The sequence below is a fragment of the Coregonus lavaretus genome (assembly GCF_964263955.1).
Source record: "Coregonus lavaretus genome assembly, chromosome: 19".
NCBI lineage: Eukaryota > Metazoa > Chordata > Actinopteri > Salmoniformes > Salmonidae > Coregonus > Coregonus lavaretus.
The window spans coordinates 29,958,842-29,976,975 of NC_140006.1; the positions used below are offsets into that span (position 1 = coordinate 29,958,842).

The 18,134-nt window shown below is 41.2% G+C and overlaps 1 protein-coding gene across 3 annotated transcripts in view; it reads left to right on the forward strand.

Annotated features, from left to right (window-relative positions):
• The window catches only part of LOC311146388 (zinc finger MYND domain-containing protein 11-like), a 34,738-nt gene extending 22,654 nt beyond the window's left edge, over positions 1 to 12,084 (forward strand). For 2 of the 3 annotated variants that reach the window (XM_084182885.1, XM_084182887.1), the window contains 9 exons: positions 3,221 to 3,308; positions 5,320 to 5,375; positions 6,196 to 6,273; positions 6,366 to 6,484; positions 6,652 to 6,916; positions 7,254 to 7,361; positions 7,546 to 7,821; positions 8,086 to 8,271; positions 9,196 to 12,084. In XM_084182885.1, coding sequence (XP_084039011.1) covers positions 3,221 to 3,308; positions 5,320 to 5,375; positions 6,196 to 6,273; positions 6,366 to 6,484; positions 6,652 to 6,916; positions 7,254 to 7,361; positions 7,546 to 7,821; positions 8,086 to 8,271; positions 9,196 to 9,318 — 1,299 coding nt within the window. In that variant the 3' untranslated portion in view covers positions 9,319 to 12,084. The remainder of the gene's footprint in view (positions 1 to 3,220; positions 3,309 to 5,319; positions 5,376 to 6,195; positions 6,274 to 6,365; positions 6,485 to 6,651; positions 6,917 to 7,253; positions 7,362 to 7,545; positions 7,822 to 8,085; positions 8,272 to 9,195) is intronic. The other variant, XM_084182886.1, reaches the window with a different exon arrangement.
• The last annotated feature ends 6,050 nt before the right edge of the window (positions 12,085 to 18,134 follow it).

Here is an 18,134-nt window from a genome sequence, read left to right on the forward strand (position 1 = left end):
GGGGGTGGAAAATCTCCTGGTGTGCTCATTTTAGGACGACGTCGATGACTGGAAATTCGACGGCGTTCTCGTCCTGAGTCTTCTCTTCTTTTCTTCGTCTCTTCTTGGCTTCTTCAGTCTAGTCCAGTCGCTGAAGATAAAGGGAGGCTGATTGAGGGGAGGCATCCCCTCTTATAGGGACACCTGTACTCCTATTGGCTGCAGGTGTGTGCATAATTTTGTCTCAGGCTGATGCTGCCTTAGGGCAGTGGGTAAACCAATAGGAGCAGAGCTCCCCTATGGGGCGGAGCTCCACGATATAGAACCACTGGACACTTCCCGTTTCACACTGTGTATTTAAATACTTTATTCTCGACATGGCTCATTCAAATATTTCTACTACTGTACATTGTATTTTAGTTACACTGTTTTATACACACCACATTTTTATGAATATGCTGAATTCTTGACATAGCTCACTAATATATCTACTGCTGTACATACCATTCCTAGTATATCTTGTGGAAATTAATCGGTGTATATACATATAGATTGCATTTGTATTACTGTTACACTGCTATCTGGGTTGTTGTGGTCCTCTGTAGCTCAATTGGTAGAGCATGGAGCTTGTAACGCCAGGGTAGTGGGTTCGATCCCCGGGACCACCCATACTTAAAAATGTATGCACACACTGTAAGTCGCTTTGGAGAAAAGCGTCTGCTAAATGGCTTATTATTATTATATTATTGTTAATTAGATTCGTTATGACGTTTCTTGATTGACATTTTTTTAATGTTTAAATTATTTGTGTACTTGATAGACATTTTATTGCATTGTTAGGAGCTAGTAACATAAGCATTTAGCTGCACCCACTATAACATCTGCTAAACTGTGTATGCGACCAATAAACTTTGATTTGAATTCGCTGCACTTTGAACCTTTCATGATAAATTGTATACTGTTGAATCCTTTAGTTTATCCAATGTCGAATGTAGGCTACTGTCCGAAAATACCACTGTCCACCGACATCCAATCTTCCTTCAGATCTTTTTCATGTTGTTCATAATGTAATAAGCATCCCCATGGTTGTCTCAAATGGCACCCTATTCCTTTATAGTGCACTACTTTTGACCAGGTCAAAAGTAGTGCACTACAGTGCATTCGGAAAGTATTCAGACCCCTTGACTTTTTCCACATTTTGTTACGTTACAGCCTTATTCTAAAATTGATTAAATTGTCAATCTACACACTACCCCATACTGAAAAAGCAAAAACAGGTTTTTAGAAATGTTTGCAAATGTATTAAAAGTAAAAAACGGAAATATCACATTTACATAAGTATTCAGACCCTTTACTCAGTACTTTGATGAAGCACCTTTGGCAGTGATTACAGCCTCGAGTCTTCTTGGGTATGACGCTACAAGCTTGGCACACCTGTATTTGGGGAGTTTCTCCCATTCTTCTCTGCAGATCCTCTCAAGCTCTGTCAGGTTGGATGGGGAGCGTAACTGCACAGCTATTTTCAGGTCTCTCCAGAGATGTTCGATCGGTTTCACGTCCAGGCTCTGGCTGGGCCACTCAAGGACATTCAGAGACCTGTCCCGAAGTCACTCCTGCGTTGTCCTGTTGGATGGTGAACCTTCGCCCCAGTCTGAGGTCCTTAAAGCTGTGGAGCAGGTTTTCATCAAGGATCTCTCTGTGCTTTGCTCCGTTCATCTTTCCCTCGATCCTGACTAGTCTCCCAGTCACTGCCGCTGAAAAACATCCCCACAGCATGATGCTGCCACCACCATGCTTCACCATAGGGATGGTATTGGCCAGGTGATGAGCGGTGCCTGGTTTCCTCCAGATGTGACGCTTGGCATTCAGGTCAAAGAGTTCAATCTTGGTTTCATCAGACCAGAGAATCTTGTTTCTCATGGTCTGAGAGTCCTTTAGGTGCCTTTTGGCAAACTCCAAGCGGGCTGTCATGTGCCTTTTACTGAGGAGTGGCTTCCGTCTGGCCACTTTACCATAAAGGCCTGATTGGTGGAGTGCTGCAGAGATGGTTGTCCTTCTGGAAGGTTCTCCCATCTCCACAGAGGAACTCTGGAGCTCTGTCAGAGTGACCATCGGGTTTTTGGTCACGTCCTAAACCAAGGCCCTTCTCCCCCGATTGCTCAGTTTGGCCAGGCGGCCAGCTCTAGGAAGAGTCTTGGTGGTTCCAAACTTCTTCCATTTAAAAATTATGGAGGCCACTGTGTTCTTGGGGACCTTCAATTCAGCTTTAATTTTTTGGTACCCTTCCCCAGATCTGTGCCTCGACACAATCCTGTCTCGGAGCTCTACAGGCAATTCCTTTGACCTCATGGCTTGGTGTTTGCTCTGACATGCACTGTCAACTGTGGGACCTTATATAGACAGGTGTGTGCCTTTCCAAATCATGTCCAATCAATAGAATTTACCACAGGTGGACTCCAATCAAGTTGTAGAAACATCTCAAGGATGATCAATGGAAACAGGATGCAACTGAGCTCAATTTCGAGTCTCATAGCAAAGGGTCTGAATACATATGTAAATGTTTATTTTGAAACCTGTTTTCGCTTTGTCATTATGGGGTATTGTGTGTAGATTGATGAGAAATTAATTTAATCCATTTTAGAATAAGGCTGTAATGTAACAAAATGTGGCAAAAGTCAAGAGGTCTGAATACTTTCCGAATGCACTGTATATAGGGAATAGGGTGCTATTTGGCCCATGTTTGGTGAGGGTCTGTGTAAGGGCATGTCAGATGTAGCCCCAGTATAAAGCTGTGATTGTGTAGCCGAGGCTACAGGCTATCAGATTGCCTCTCCTCACAGCGAGGGGGTCAGTGAGGTCTCCTCTGCACTGTGATCACTGGTGCATCCCGCCAGCCAAATCCTGCCTGCAAAATAGGCTAGAAAACAGCATAGCTCTCCCTGCCACTGGCCCAGGGATGTATTCATTAGTGCACAATGTAGCAAAACGTTTTGCAACAGAAAACAAAAAATTGTGTTTCTTATTAGACAAGTTCAGCTTAGTCCCTCCCTGTTTCACTCTGTTTGGTGCCTAGTGAATACGATCCAGGCTTCTGGAAAACAGCACTTGGGTCTGTCTCTGGATGTGTGGTGCACTGCCCTCTGATCTCTTATGGTACTGCAACCACACCACAGCCCACTCTGCCCTGCACAGTGTGAATAGGCCTCTTTGTGCTCTCTCGCTTGCTCTCTCTCTTTTGCAGAACCTCACCGAGGGGAAATACAAGAGCTTCGACGAGTTCAAGGCAGACGCCCAGCTGATCGTGCACAATACCGCCATTTTGTTTGGAGGTGGGAGGGCGTTCACAACCACTCTGTTATCATGGGCTGCTTTCCAAATGGCACCCTATTCCCTTTATAGTGCACCACAGGGCTCTAGTCAAAAGTAGTGCACTATATAGGGAATAAGGTGCCATTTGGGACACATTCATGAAAAGCATATTGCTATCAGATTTCCCTCCTATTATTAATTGCAGCTGTGAACATAACACCTACAGTGAGGGAATAAAGTATTTGATCCCCTGCTGATTTTGTACGTTTGCCCACTGACAAAGAAATGATCAGTCTATAATTTTAATGGTAGGTTTATTTGAACAGTGAGAGACAGAATAACAACAAAGAAATCCAGAAAAACGTATGTCAAAAATGTTATAAATTGATTTGCATTTTAATGAGGGAAATAAGTATTTGACCCCCTCTCAATCAGAAAGGTTTCTGGCTCCCAGGTGTCTTTTATACAGGTAATAAACTGAGATTAGGAGCACACTCTTAAAGGGAGTGCTCCTAATCTCAGCTTGTTACCTGTATAAAAGACACCTGTCCACAGAAGCAATCAATCAATCAGATTCCAAACTCTCCACCATGGCCAAGACCAAAGAGCTCTCCAAGGATGTCAGGGACAAGATTGTAGACCTACACAAGGCTGGAATGGGCTACAATACCATCGCCAAGCAGCTTGGTGAGAAGGTGACAACAGTTGGTGCGATTTATTCGCAAATGGAAGAAACACAAAATAATTGTCAATCTCCCTCGGCCTGGGGCTCCATGCAAGATCTCACCTCGTGGAGTTGCAATGATCATGAGAACGGTGAGGAATCAGCCCAGAACTACACGGGAGGATCTTGTCAATGATCTCAAGGCAGCTGGGACCATAGTCACCAAGAAAACAATTGGTAACACACTACGCCGTGAAGGACTGAAATCCTGCAGTGCCCGCAAGGTCCCCCTGCTCAAGAAAGCACATATACAGGGCCGTCTGAAGTTTGCCAATGAACATCTGAATGATTCAGAGGAGAACTGGGTGAAAGTGTTGTGGTCAGATGAAACCAAAATCAAGCTCTTTGGCATCAACTCAACTTGCCGTGTTTGGAGGAGGAGGAATGCTGCCTATGACCCCAAGAACACCATCCCCACCGTCAAACATGGAGGTGGAAACATTATGCTTTGGGGGTATTTTTCTGCTAAGGGGACAGGACAACTTCACCGCATCAAAGGGACGATGGACGTGGCCATGTACCGTCAAATCTTGGGTGAGAACCTCCTTCCCTCAGCCAGGGCATTGAAAATGGGTCATGGATGGGTATTCCAGCATGACAATGACCCAAAACACACGGCCAAGGCAACAAAGGAGTGGCTCAAGAAGAAGCACATTAAGGTCCTGGAGTGGCCTAGCCAGTCTCCAGACCTTAATCCCATAGAAAATATGTGGAGGGAGCTGAAGGTTTGAGTTGCCAAACGTCAGCCTCGAAACATTAATGACTTGGAGAAGATCTGCAAAGAGGAGTGGAAAAAAATCCCTCCTTAGATGTGTGCAAACCTGGTGGCCAACTACAAGAAACGTCTGACCTCTGTGATTGCCAACAAGGGTTTTGCCACCAAGTACTAAGTCATGTTTTGCAGAGGGGTCAAATACTTATTTTTCCCTCATTAAAATGCAAATCAATTTATAACATTTTTGACATGCGTTTTTCTGGATTTTTTTGTTGTTATTCTGTCTCTCACTGTTCAAATAAACCTACCATTACAATTATAGACTGATCATGTCTTTGTCAGTGGGCAAACGTACAAAATCAGCAGGGGATCAAATACTTTTTTCCCTCACTGTATAGTTGTTGCAGAAATGTCATGTTAGTAAGACAGTCTGACGTGTTATTGGTTGTTCACCAAAAAAACAAGGACAACCAAGGCTCTCTTCATGTAGTTGAAATGCCGTTCTTCTGATGGCATGTTCATTCAAACAAAATATTTTAAATGTACTTGAATGTTATTTTCCCAACGTTAACAAAACCTGTTTTTGTTGCAGTGCATAGTGACCAGGCTGAAATAGCACGGTTGCTCTACAGCGACACGTGCCATGAGGTAAACAGTTTAAAAGAAATTCTGCACTAGATATCATTTTCTGCACACAACATGACAGATTTGTATTGCAGTGTTCTAGGTGGTTGTGTCTGAGTAATATAGAGGAGAAAGAAACGCACATCTATTTAGGCGAGGTGCTGGCTAACGGAGTAGAACACTTGAAAAAGAAAAGGAAAGCCGCACTCTAGCAGCTCAGATGCAATAATTTAATATCCTAATAACCAACGTTTCGACAGACAAGCTGTCTTCATCAGGGTATAATGACAAACACTGCGGGTTACTAGTTTATATAGTGTCAAAGGACACACGCAGGTGTCTGTAATCATGGCCGGGTGTGGCCTAATAGCATTGGTTAATTCACAGATAAACAGAAGATACAAAAAACATGGATAGCATACGATCATAGATACAACTTGGCTACATAGGCCCACAAACATTTACAATGAATAGCAAAATCACAATAATCACAAGAATGGCTTCAAATCAAAGTCTACGTTGAGACCGAAGGGAGCAAGGGTCTTTAAATGAAAGATTGTGTCTGAGTGGCACAGAAGCTGTTATCTCTCTTCTTCATTTACACTCTCTCCTCCTCTCTACTCTCTCTCCTCTCTACTCTCTCTCCTCTCGACTCTCCTCTCCTCTCTACTCTCTCTCTCTCTCTACTCTCTCCTCTCGACTCTCATCTCTCCTCTCTCCTCTCTACTCTCTACTCTACTCTCTCTCTACTCTCTCCTCTCGACTCTCATCTCTCCTCTCTCCTCTCTACTCTCTACTCTCTACTCTCTACTCTCTCTCTCCTCTCTACTCTCTCTCTCCCCAGTTAAACGAGTTGATGCTATGTAAGAACTGTTTCTACCTGTCCAACGCTCGACCTGACAACTGGTTCTGCTACCCCTGTGTGAGTATGAAACCGTATTTGCATCTAAGGGGACAAATAAAGTTGATTGAATTGTATGTGTGTATTATCTTTGCTTGTGCTTGTTGTTGCAGACTCCTAATCACGAGGTGGTGTGGGCTAAGATGAAGGGCTTTGGCTACTGGCCGGCCAAGATCCTGCAGAGAGAGGACAATCAGGTGGACGTCCGCTTCTTTGGCCACCAGCACCAGAGGTCAGCCATCACACTGGACACTGAGCTGTTTACAGAAACAAAGCCGATCATCTTGCGCTTCTTATCCAGAATCTGTAGCTGTAATATCCCCTGGCTATGGAGCTATGAGGGAGGCCCTGGCTGCTCTGACTGTTGTCTCCCCCCCCAACCCCTCTCCTCGTCCCCAGAGCGTGGATCCCGGCAGACAACATCCAGGACATCAAGGTGTCGGTGCAGCAGCTGCAGGTGAAGCGCAGCACGGGCTGGAAGAAGGCCTGTGATGAGCTGGAGCTGTCCCAGCGTTTCCAGAGGGAGGGCCGCTTCTGGAAGACCAAAATGGTGGAGAGGCTGGAGGAGAGGAGAGGAGACGGAGAGGAGAGGCTGACAGAACGGCCGGAAGAGGCAGAGTCCTCCATCTCCTCCACCAGCAACAACAACGAGCAGGTCAAACATGTACGTATGCTGTGCTGCAATTGCCTCTCACACACACAAAAATGCAATTTTGCATATAGGCCCACAGCTCACTAACAGCTACTCTGGTATGTGTGTTTAGCAGGTAAGGGCTCCACCTGGTGGCTGATTGATATTACAGGGCCTGTATTTTTATGAATTTTAATGATTGAGAATGTGAGGACCAACACAAACTTTCATATCCCTACACCATCTGTTTTGTCGTGGCTCTAGCTCTGATCGTTGCCATGGTGACAGAAACAGTGTATCTAACAGAGGTGTTAGAAATATGTTAGTTCTGTAATTCTGTAAAATATGCAGTTCTGTAATTTCTCCACAGCAGAAAGCAGACAGACAGGCAGACCGAGACCGACAGACAGACAGTCAGGAGCCTAAAGCAAAGAAGAGCCGTCGCGGTCAAGCTCCTGATCCCAAAGAGGAAGCCAGTGTAAGTATCCTAATTGTGTAAGTATCCTGTTGTGTGGTCACCTCAGCCAGTGTGTTGCTATAGTGTGGGTTTTATTGTGAGATTTTTACTGTGGGTGGGGGGGGTACTGTGTGTGTTTGTGTTAGTGTCTGTGTGTGTGTCCATTTCTCTATCTCACCCCATCCCCGTCCCCTCTCTCCCCCAGGACCCGGAGCCTGAGATGGAGGCTGTGAGCAGCAGCCAGGAGATCCCCGTGACGACGCCCCACCAGCCAGAGAAGCTGTCTGTCTCCACGCAGACCAAGAAGGCCTCGGCCGCCTCGCCACGCACCCTGCACCGCAGCACCCAGACCACCTCCGACGGAGCCTGCCAGAACATGTGCCACGAGAAGTACACCAAGATCTTCAACGACGTCAAGGACATGATGAAGGCCGACAACAAGAGGGAGACGGAGCGCGTGGTCCGAGAGGCCCTGGAGAAGGTGAGTGACTGGGGGATTGAGACGGAGAGGGGTCTGAGTGCAGCTGGGGGTGTACCAGGAGAGACGGGGGAACATGGATACTGACACGTGAGAAAAGCTTTTATTGAATTATTCTTCAAGAATACGAAACCAGGTAAAACATGTATCAACGTTTTAACCTGCACTAAAATGAGAGTTATAACCCCTGATCCAAAAGCACCTACAGTAAGTTCCGAATATGCTCCTGAGCTGAGAGGTCATTCTCTGTGGTGTGTGTGTCTACAGTTGCGTTCTGAGATGGAGGAGGAGAAGAGGCAGGCGGTGAGCAAGGCGGTGTCGGGGGCCCAGGCTGAGATGGAGAGAAAGTGTAAGACGGTGAAGGAGAAGTGTAAGGAGGAGCTGGTGGAGGAGGTGAAGAAGATGGTGGCCCAGCACAAACAGCTACTCTCCACCACCAAGAAGAAGCAGTGGGTGAGTGAGACCCTTCTCTTTCCCTCGTTCTCTACCACACACAGCTCAATCTGTTAACACCAGTGTCTCACTCATTGAGACTTGAGGGGCTAAATCCATAATATATTTGGACAAAGTTATTTCATTGTGTTAGCTATATTCAGGGCAGGGCAAAGAACCCCACTACCTAGCTAAGATTTGCCCCACACCCCACTACCTAGCTAAGATTTGTCCCCACACCCCACTACCTAGCTAAGATTTGTCCCACACCCCACTACCTAGCTAAGATTTGCCCCACACCCCACTACCTAGCTAAGATTTGTCCCCACACCCCACTACCTAGCTAAGATTTGCCCCACACCCCACTACCTAGCTAAGATTTGTCCCCACACCCCACTACCTAGCTAAGATTTGTCCCCACACCCCACTACCTAGCTAAGATTTGTCCCCACACCCCACTACCTAGCTAAGATTTGTCCCCACACCCCACTACCTAGCTAAGATTTGTCCCCACACCCCACTACCTAGCTAAGATTTGCCCCACACCCCACTACCTAGCTAAGATTTGCCCCACACCCCACTACCTAGCTAAGATTTGCCCCACACCCCACTACCTAGCTAAGATTTGTCCCACACCCCACTACCTAGCTAAGATTTGCCCCACACCCCACTACCTAGCTAAGATTTGCCCCACACCCCACTACCTAGCTAAGCACATCCTTGACCTTTTCGGATTCTTAACTCCATAACCAAAAGTACATAATTAGAATAGTACTAAACATAGTCAAATAGAATGTATCAATTTTATCAATTGAATATGATATACAGCAAATTAGTTATTGTTATAGTGGTATTCACAAATTCTCATAGTAAAATCCAAGCCTAAGGAGGGACCATGTCAGTTCTGAGTCTGACCGTGTGTGTGTGTGCGCGTTAATCTTCCAGTGTTATAACTGTGAGGAGGAAGCCATGTACCACTGCTGCTGGAACACCTCCTACTGCTCCATCAAGTGTCAACAGGAGCACTGGCACGCCGACCACAAACGCACCTGCCGTAGGAAGAGATGAACAACCCCGCCCCCTACCCCAGAACGCCTTCCCATTGGCTCTCCCCACTGTCACTCACCCAACCACGCCCCTACCTGCCTTCCTGAACACTTTGTGGACCGAATCTTTGCGCAATGTCTGAAAATGGTCTCTTTATTTCATTACTTTATTATTTAATATACCCAGTGTATTGATTTTAGTTTTTTTCAGAATCAAGACCATGGCTCGAATGCATAGCATGGTATGATTTAGTTTCTTTTATTGTGCTAATTTGACCTATGTTGGAGAATGTGTTATTTAAGTGTGTAATAACCGATGAGCATTAACTGAATACATTTTATTACCTGAATTTTTTTATTCACTTTTCTTACTGTAAATGTTTAACAATGAATATTACAGTCGATTTTAAACCGTAAGTACTATTGCAACATTGAATAAACTCTGCTTTCATACAGAAAATATTTTTAAAATGCTGAAAAACATGAGGAGAAAAAAAACAGCAAAAAAGGTAAATGTAGACGATCCATAAACATTTAGTGTGATTTTTATCATGAAAATAACTTGGTGAATAGCACCTTTTTATTGTTTTTACATACATCTATCATCTTCAAGTCACTTAAACATCATTGGGAACAGGGTTATAAAGTCGGCTATAAAGATGCTGACAAATCTTCCATTTGTTATGCACATTTTGGGTTGACTTTTTGAATATATTGTAATTTTTATGAATCAAAGAAAAAGTCAAACATTTCTTGGGGGAATATATAGCAATCTTTACTGAGCTGGATCTTAGAGAGGTTCCTTCATAATTTGACAGTTTGCACATTTAATTTCTTTTCATAACCCAAATGCTTGTAATATTGCCAAAAACAACATTTGTTGAACCTTATCTTGACAGAGAAACTGTGAGTGCTGTTTTTCCCCCCTCGTTTTAGTTTTTTGGTTGGCGTCAGTGTCATGGTTATTGTGATGTTCACTGTAAGTACGCTTTTAGAATACTCGGTGACTAGTTATGAGACTCTTCACTGCTTATGTTGTAGTTGGTGGTTAGTTTGTTTTTTCAACACCATCCTATCCTCATATTCTGAGTAAAGAGATGTGCATGTTGATAGTTTCACATTTGTATTACTAGAAAAAAGGCTTGCAGAGTATTTTGGTTTCCCATAGACAATGAATACGGATGGACCAATGTAAAATATATGCAAATATGAATGATCAGGCTTATCTTTTAGTCGTTTTTATTTTTCTCTTACTGAATGGAGTCTGAATGGTGTGCAATGTTATCCTTTGCTTGACTTGTCTTGGATCATTTATTAAAGGGTAATGTAATTGCCAATTTTATTTTGAACAGAAGTACTAACCAAGAGGCTACTTGGGAAGTCAGACATTATTGGAAGTCCATGTGACTGTTTCCTTAGTTATGAAGAGCCGACTGAACAGAGGAAATATCATCACCTGCATTCATTCATTTTATTGCCTAGTTTTGGACGCTCGGTTTTCAATGATGGCAACTCTCTCTTCCGTTAGCTCTGACAAGTGCATCACTTTTCAGAACTAACACAATATATGATTTCTTTTTAACAATGAATTTCTCTTTCCTTAACCCATATTCTTGTTATTTTACAATCAGAGAAGCAGCGTAATGTTTAGAAGTAATTAACAAACTGTTTGATTTGCCACGTTTTAATTATGTTCTCAGTTTAATCCTGATGCACTCCCTCAGCAGACCATGAACAGAATCATGCATGCCCTGCACAAATGCCAGAATCTCTCTTTGTCTCTCAATCTCTCATGGCGTTCTTAACAAAATCATATTCTGTTTGTCATGGTCGCACTACATGTAAATAAACTTGTTCTCTTACACCATGTAATTCTCATGAGATTATAAACTACACACACTGATGGTACATTCTAATGGAAGTTATTTACATGACTTAGGTTTGCAACTCTAGTTCCCCACTGGCGCGCTGCAGGCTATAGTTAACTCGTCTGTCCTCTATTTGTAAGGCTACGAGAGAGGACTAATGTAATTGGGAATTAAGCTATTTATAGCTACACTACCGGTGAAACATTTTAGTAGTGTATGTTACCTTGAAAACCGGCAGAACCCTGCAGTTGTCCCCTCATATATGGTCAACTGTCTATCTATTACTGAGGTGACTGACTATCCAGACCTCAACCACTGCTCTTAAAAACATACACGTTTGGTCCTCATTGTTATGAACACTTCTTTGTCTGCACTTTGGAAAGTGTTGTTACATAAGGGGTTAAATCTGATCTGAGAATTGTATCGGCTTACTTCTACTACAGTATGTATTTTATATTTGTCCATCCATGTATGATGATCATTTGTGATATTTTCCCTATGTGGAAATATTTTGATGTCATTCCAGTTTGTGTAAAGTATTTCTGGTAACTTGCATGAGTAAGATGTGTGTATTACAGTCCTTTTTTCATGTTAAAAGACCGTTGTACTTCCTGAAAATGATGCAATATGACAATGATATTTCCCTTTCCTCTGAAATTGCAGTCTAGCTAATTTTCTCACCATTTAATTGATTAAATACTGACTTTTCTGGTGAGAAAAGTAAAGTTTACTGTCTCACCCATGACTACATCTATAAGATTGTCTTTGACCGGGTCAACTTTTCCCCTGACCATATGCACACTATTAATAGTGGTTTAACATTTTCTATACTCCCGGCATTTTGTTTTACGCTTTAGCTAGCAATATGTATATACATATATTCTATGTGCTAACATGGAGAAATAAATGTATCAACAAGTTCCTGTAGTTGTTGAGTATTCTTTTTTATGTCCATCGGGGGTTAACTAATTAAATTTGGGCCCTGGTCAAAAGTAGTGCATTTTGGGACTCAGCCAATATACTCAATGAAACCTGGGAAATATCAGAACGTTTACAGGGTAATATATTTTTCTGGAACTGTGAGAAAGTACTTTTTTGATCAGTAGAACAATGTTCACTGTGTGCAATAAAAATAAACTCAATTTGAGATGTGGATAACCGAAAAAAGGTGATCGGATTGAATCCCCACCCTATTCTTGACTAAGGCAGGTAGTGTTAACACTAAAGTAATGGTTGTGAAAGGGTGTGTGAAAAACATTACTTACATGGAGCCAATGTTGGGGAAGATAAATGAAAGAGCTTTCGCCAAGGAGATGATGTTGATTCAAATTAGCCATTTGTTTCACTTTAACCCCGTTTAAAGATTTTATTGCACTTGAATGAACCTACGCATGCATCATCAGTTTTCCACTCTCCTAAGCCAGGGTTTCCTAAACTTGGTCCTGGGGCCCCACCTGGGTGCACATTTTGACTTTTGCCCTAGCACTACACTGCACATTCAAATAACCAATATTTGTACAAAACAGAAGTTCAAAACACACCTGCACCATACACAATTAGGACAGGATAAAAGCCAATCATGGGTTATATAGGTAATGCGGCTTTTAAAGGCAATTTCCAATTGAGACGATTGCAGTGTTTACCATGAATGCGATCTCCACAAAGAATATTCAAATCAAACTGTTTTGGTCACATGCACCGAATACAACAGGTGTAGGTAGACCTTACCATGAAATGCTTACTTACGAGCCCTTAAGCAACAACGCAGAGTTTAAAAAAAGTAAGAAAGGTTTGTTAAATAAACTAAAGGAAAAATAGTAACACAACAACAAAAAACAATAACCAGGCTATATACAACGGGTACCAAGTCAATGTCCAGGGGTACGTACGGGTTAGTCAAGGTAATACGTACATGTAGTTAGGGGTAAAGAGACTATGCATAGATAATAAACAGAGTAGCAGCAGCGTATGTGAATGTGTGTGTGTGTGTTGGAGTGTCAGTGTGGTTAGAGTCCAATGATTGTACATCGAGCCTGTGCAAGAGGGTCAATGCAAATAGTAAAAACCCAAATGCATTCAAATATATTTTTCCCTGCCAAGTTTCCTTTTGTTTGAAAGTTTGTTTCTTAAATTCTTTGTTGGAATGAATTATTTACAGTTTTTTTTTCTCCATATTTTAAATAACTTTCATGAAGCATTATGACCATCCTGTGTCATTTAACTTGGACTAAGAAAATACACTTTATGACACTGTCAAGAAGCATTATGACCATCATATAAGACAGATAGGCCTATCACGTACATGCCCTTATATCAGTCAAAAGGAGGGTGTCTTGTCCTGTTCCTGAAATCTGCTCCTGCATTCCTCCCAGTCAACAGCAACAGAGCATTGGGGTAGGTGCAATTACAATGACAATTTAACATGGTCAATAAATAAAAATAACAATCATACTGTTGACACGTAAGCTATGGTGTAATGGAATCTTTTGCCTTTTGTGGTGAGTTTTGACACTCATGTAGGTGTCATAACCAGCCGTAAAATAACTACCGTGGTACTATAGGTTTTTGAGTTTTTACACTCTTATGTAGGTGTCATAACCAGCCATAAAATAACACAATATGTCACAACAGCTCTAAAATATGTGTCATGACAGTGTTATGAACATATTATAACAGGATATGACATGGTTATGATTGTGTCATAACGTGTTATGACGCTGGGTGTCAAGTAAAGTGTTACCAATGTTCATATGGGTAGACCTGTGTCCATCTTTCATAACAAGAATGGCTCAGATCTATACCTCTTTAATGAAAGCCACCGAATATCAGCAGTGTACCAGATGGATTTGAGACAAGTAGATTTACAGCACTGTGATGAGTATAGGATGGAACAATTATAATTTTTCAATTAACAGATACAATAACCCGTTTAAAAGTGTATCTGAGCAAAGCACACACTCATCTGTTACTTTGTAAATTTCCAAACTGTACCCTGTACATGTTCACTGTAATGTTTGTTAATTAAAATGCATTGACTTTGATGAGATAAGCCTTTCAAAATCAAAATATACTACACATCTTAATCATCACAAAAGTGGCAAAACAGAATGAAGTTCAGATGTGCACAGACTGCTCTGATGAAACAAAGGCTGACTATGTTATTTAGCTTCAATCATTCTTGATTCTACATAGCTTTTTAAAAGTCATAATTTGTAATAGAGCAACCTGATTGATTGATTTACTCATTCTCTACCTGTTTATAGCATGGTGTTGTTGAATACTCGTTTCTGATTGGCTTGAAGGGCATTCTAGAGCGTGCATTATTTAAGTGATAATTCCCGAGAAGCCGTTGTTTGGAGGATGTATTGACATTGGCCGGAAAACCGTGCCAATATATCCTCCAAACATTATCACTTTCATACAACGGGTTACTAACATATTCAAATAATGATTGATATATTTTCATTAACGTTATTTTGATGAATATATTCATACCATTACATTTCATACTTCCACGAGATATAGTTCCGGCACAAATCTAGGGTTGCTACCCAAGCCAGCTGGTCATTCATTCTATCGGTTCGGTTGCCAGAGACGCGACCCAGTCGTTCAGTCTTTTTGTTCTAAATCTATGGACGCGACCCAGTCCTTCGTTCTAAATGTGCCGTTGCCACGATGGCTGGCAAAGTTCTTATCCCTTGCTTGCTAACTAGCCAACTTTGGCTAACACAGTAACGTCAAACAGTGCAGCCAGAATAACAGCAAAGTAGTACATTTGCATAAACTGTTTTCTGGTGACGTTTATTTGGATACATCCATAACAATGAGCTAATGATGCGTAATTCCACCTGGTACATAGAAAATGTGCTCTCTCGTCAGGACACTGCTGTTCAGAGGAGCTAGCCAACAACACAGCTAACACAATCACTTCAAACTGAAGCTTGAAAGACTGCAAACTAGCTGCATTTCGTTTTGTTTTATATTTACATTGATTTGTATATATCCATAAAAATTATGCTGATTCATGATTTTGACTGGCTGAGAAAAGCTGCCTGCCTGTCTGTCTGTCTCGTCCCGACTCCACATGTGCAATACTATGGGACAGCTGAAGATATTGAAGCAATTTTGAAATGTCAGAGAGACAGACAGCAAGGTTTATACAAATCTCCGCTATTGAAAACCAATTGCTAGTCTAAAAGAAATGGTAGATAATGTCTACATGCTTTTTACTGTGGAGATAAAGTTTATAAATTGTCTGGCTGGGCTGATGAAACAGTGGTTGTAGTGAGATGAAACAGAGTAAATAAGCATTTCAACGTCATTTTAAATGGGAATTTGTGGAATAGACACCGGCTGGAATGCGGTTTTAACCAATCAGCGTCCAGGATTAGACAGCGTACAGTATAATCCAATGGCTATGAAGTTCATTCGTCTATGTTTGAGCAGCTTTTGAAAGCAAAAGTCGAATTGAAAACATTGCCATTGTTGAAATCGATTTTAATAATAGTAAGCTAGGACTGATGGTTTGGTTAGCTAAACTAGTAAAGTATGTTTGTTTGCTTACCAAAGCAACTACTGTAGCTATCTGGTAATCTTGCTAGCTACTTCAGTGGTTGAATACATTTTTACCTGCAAATGAGTAAAATTATAGCTGTGGTATAAACGGGATTGTCAATAATGCACAACGTGGAAGATGTGTGCCACGATGGGTAATGTGTGACTTGCTACGTAATGTGTGTATGAACATAAAGTTAACAAAACCAAAATCTCAAATTTGCACTGAGTATACCAAACATTAGGAACACCTTCCTAATTCGTCGGCGCGTGGACTCTACAAGGTGTCGAAAGCGTTCCACAGGGATGCTGACCCATGTTGACGCCAATGCTTAAAGGCACATTTTTTTGTCTTGCACATTCACCAACTGAATTCCACACATACACAATCAATGTTCAATTGTCTCAAGGCTTAAAAATCCTTCTTTAACCGGTCTTCTCCCCTTCATCTACACTGAAGTGGATTTAACAAGTGACATCAACAAGGGATCATAGCTTTCACCTGGTCAGTCTGCCATGGAAAGAGCAGGTTTTATTAATGTTTTGTATACTCAGTGTATGCAACAGATATCAAATATGCTTGAGCATACGATAAAATTACATTGAGATGCAACCTCTGTGAAACAACATGTACTGCTGCAAAAATAAACAAACAAATTTCATTTTATAGTCAAAATCATTGAAATATTGATTTAATTGATAGACTTTTGCCAACTCAGTTAAGACATTTTTAAATCTTTAAAAACATGTCAGGGTCATTCTTGCCAATAAAAAAATGCTCTGTAGAAAGTGCTTTTAATGATTCTAACGTTTTTAACTAAAACATTCTTAGCCTTGAACATTAACCTCAAATCATGTATGATTCCCCACAGATTTAAGGTTTCACGCTCCCCCAAAGCTGTTCTTCCACCTTGACAGTTGCTCCAATATTTATTCCTTTAAAGCAGGGCTGCCCAACCCTCTTCCTGGAGATCTACCATCCTGTGGATTTTCAGTCCAACCCTAATTTAACACACCTGATTCTACTTATTAGCTGCTCAACAAGACCCTAACTAGCTGAATCAGATATGCTAAATTAGGGTTGGACTGAACCTACAGGACAGTAGATCTCCAGGAAGAGGGTTGGGCAGCCCTGCTTTAAAGGGTTTCTGTAAAAGTGTTATATTTTTTCTTGAACTTTTTCATAATTTTTCCTCTGTGACATCAATATAGGAGCCCTGATTGATCTCTCAATGCAAAAATATGAAGGACTAAACTTTCTATTTACAATTCTGGTGACCATCTACAACCTGTTGTTTCAGTTACAAGTGTGACACGTCAGCACAGACATCTTCATCATCATTCCCACCAGAGGTTTTAGTCCATCATCCTCCTCACACACACATAATTTCTCCAAAATTGCTTTTGATCCTTTCAGAGCTCTTCTTTGTCTGTGTGCAGTTATTGAGGACAGTCTGAATCCTTATATTCATCCCCTTTATGTCCTTCAAACAATGCAACAACTTCAGCTCTGTCTACACACCAGACACCATGCAAGTGAGAAGAACTGCATTTGAAATGTTTTCATTGGTGAATCCTAGGTCTTTTTAATTAATATATATCTATATTTATATTTTATATACTTGATGTGATACTAGTATTCACTCAAGATAATACAATGCTTTGTTTTTATATTAGCAAATATTCAAGATTAAAACATTCTTGAATGTCTTCTCTCATATACGTCTAAAGAGAACAAAATAAATTAAATCAGTTTTGTACATACTTACATGATATGAAATAACGTAGTGTTTTCCTTTAATTTATGTATAATGATATTGAACATGATAACAGAGTAAAGGATTGCTGTAGTTGAAATAATCACACTGGTTCCCCTTGTAGTCGGGACAGTTGTTACAGAAAAATAAATGTTGGCGCAGAATTAAAAATGTTGTTTAAAAAATGAACCAACAAACATAAAACAACATATTGTACTTCATATTGTAAAGTTCAAGGACAACATTGATATGTCCTGTATCAAAACATATCTGTATTTGTAATGATTGATATAATTAAAAAAGGTAAACATAAAATACCATTTGCCACAGTTTGTAAATATTCTTAAAAAATACCCTAACCTCTTAGAGGGCAGATTAAAAAAACAAGCGACTTCAGCATTACGCAACATGAAAATATATACACACTTACTTCAAAATCAATAACCAAAAAAGCAAAAATCTTAACAAGACTGGGACTCTCAAGAATCTGAACTAGACTGGGACTCTCAAGAATCTGAACTAGACTGGGACTCAATAATCTGAACTAGACTGGGACTCTCAAGAATCTGAACTAGACTGGGACTCTCAAGAATCTGAACTAGACTGGGACTCAAGAATCTGAACTAGACTGGGACTCAAGAATCTGAACTAGACTGGGA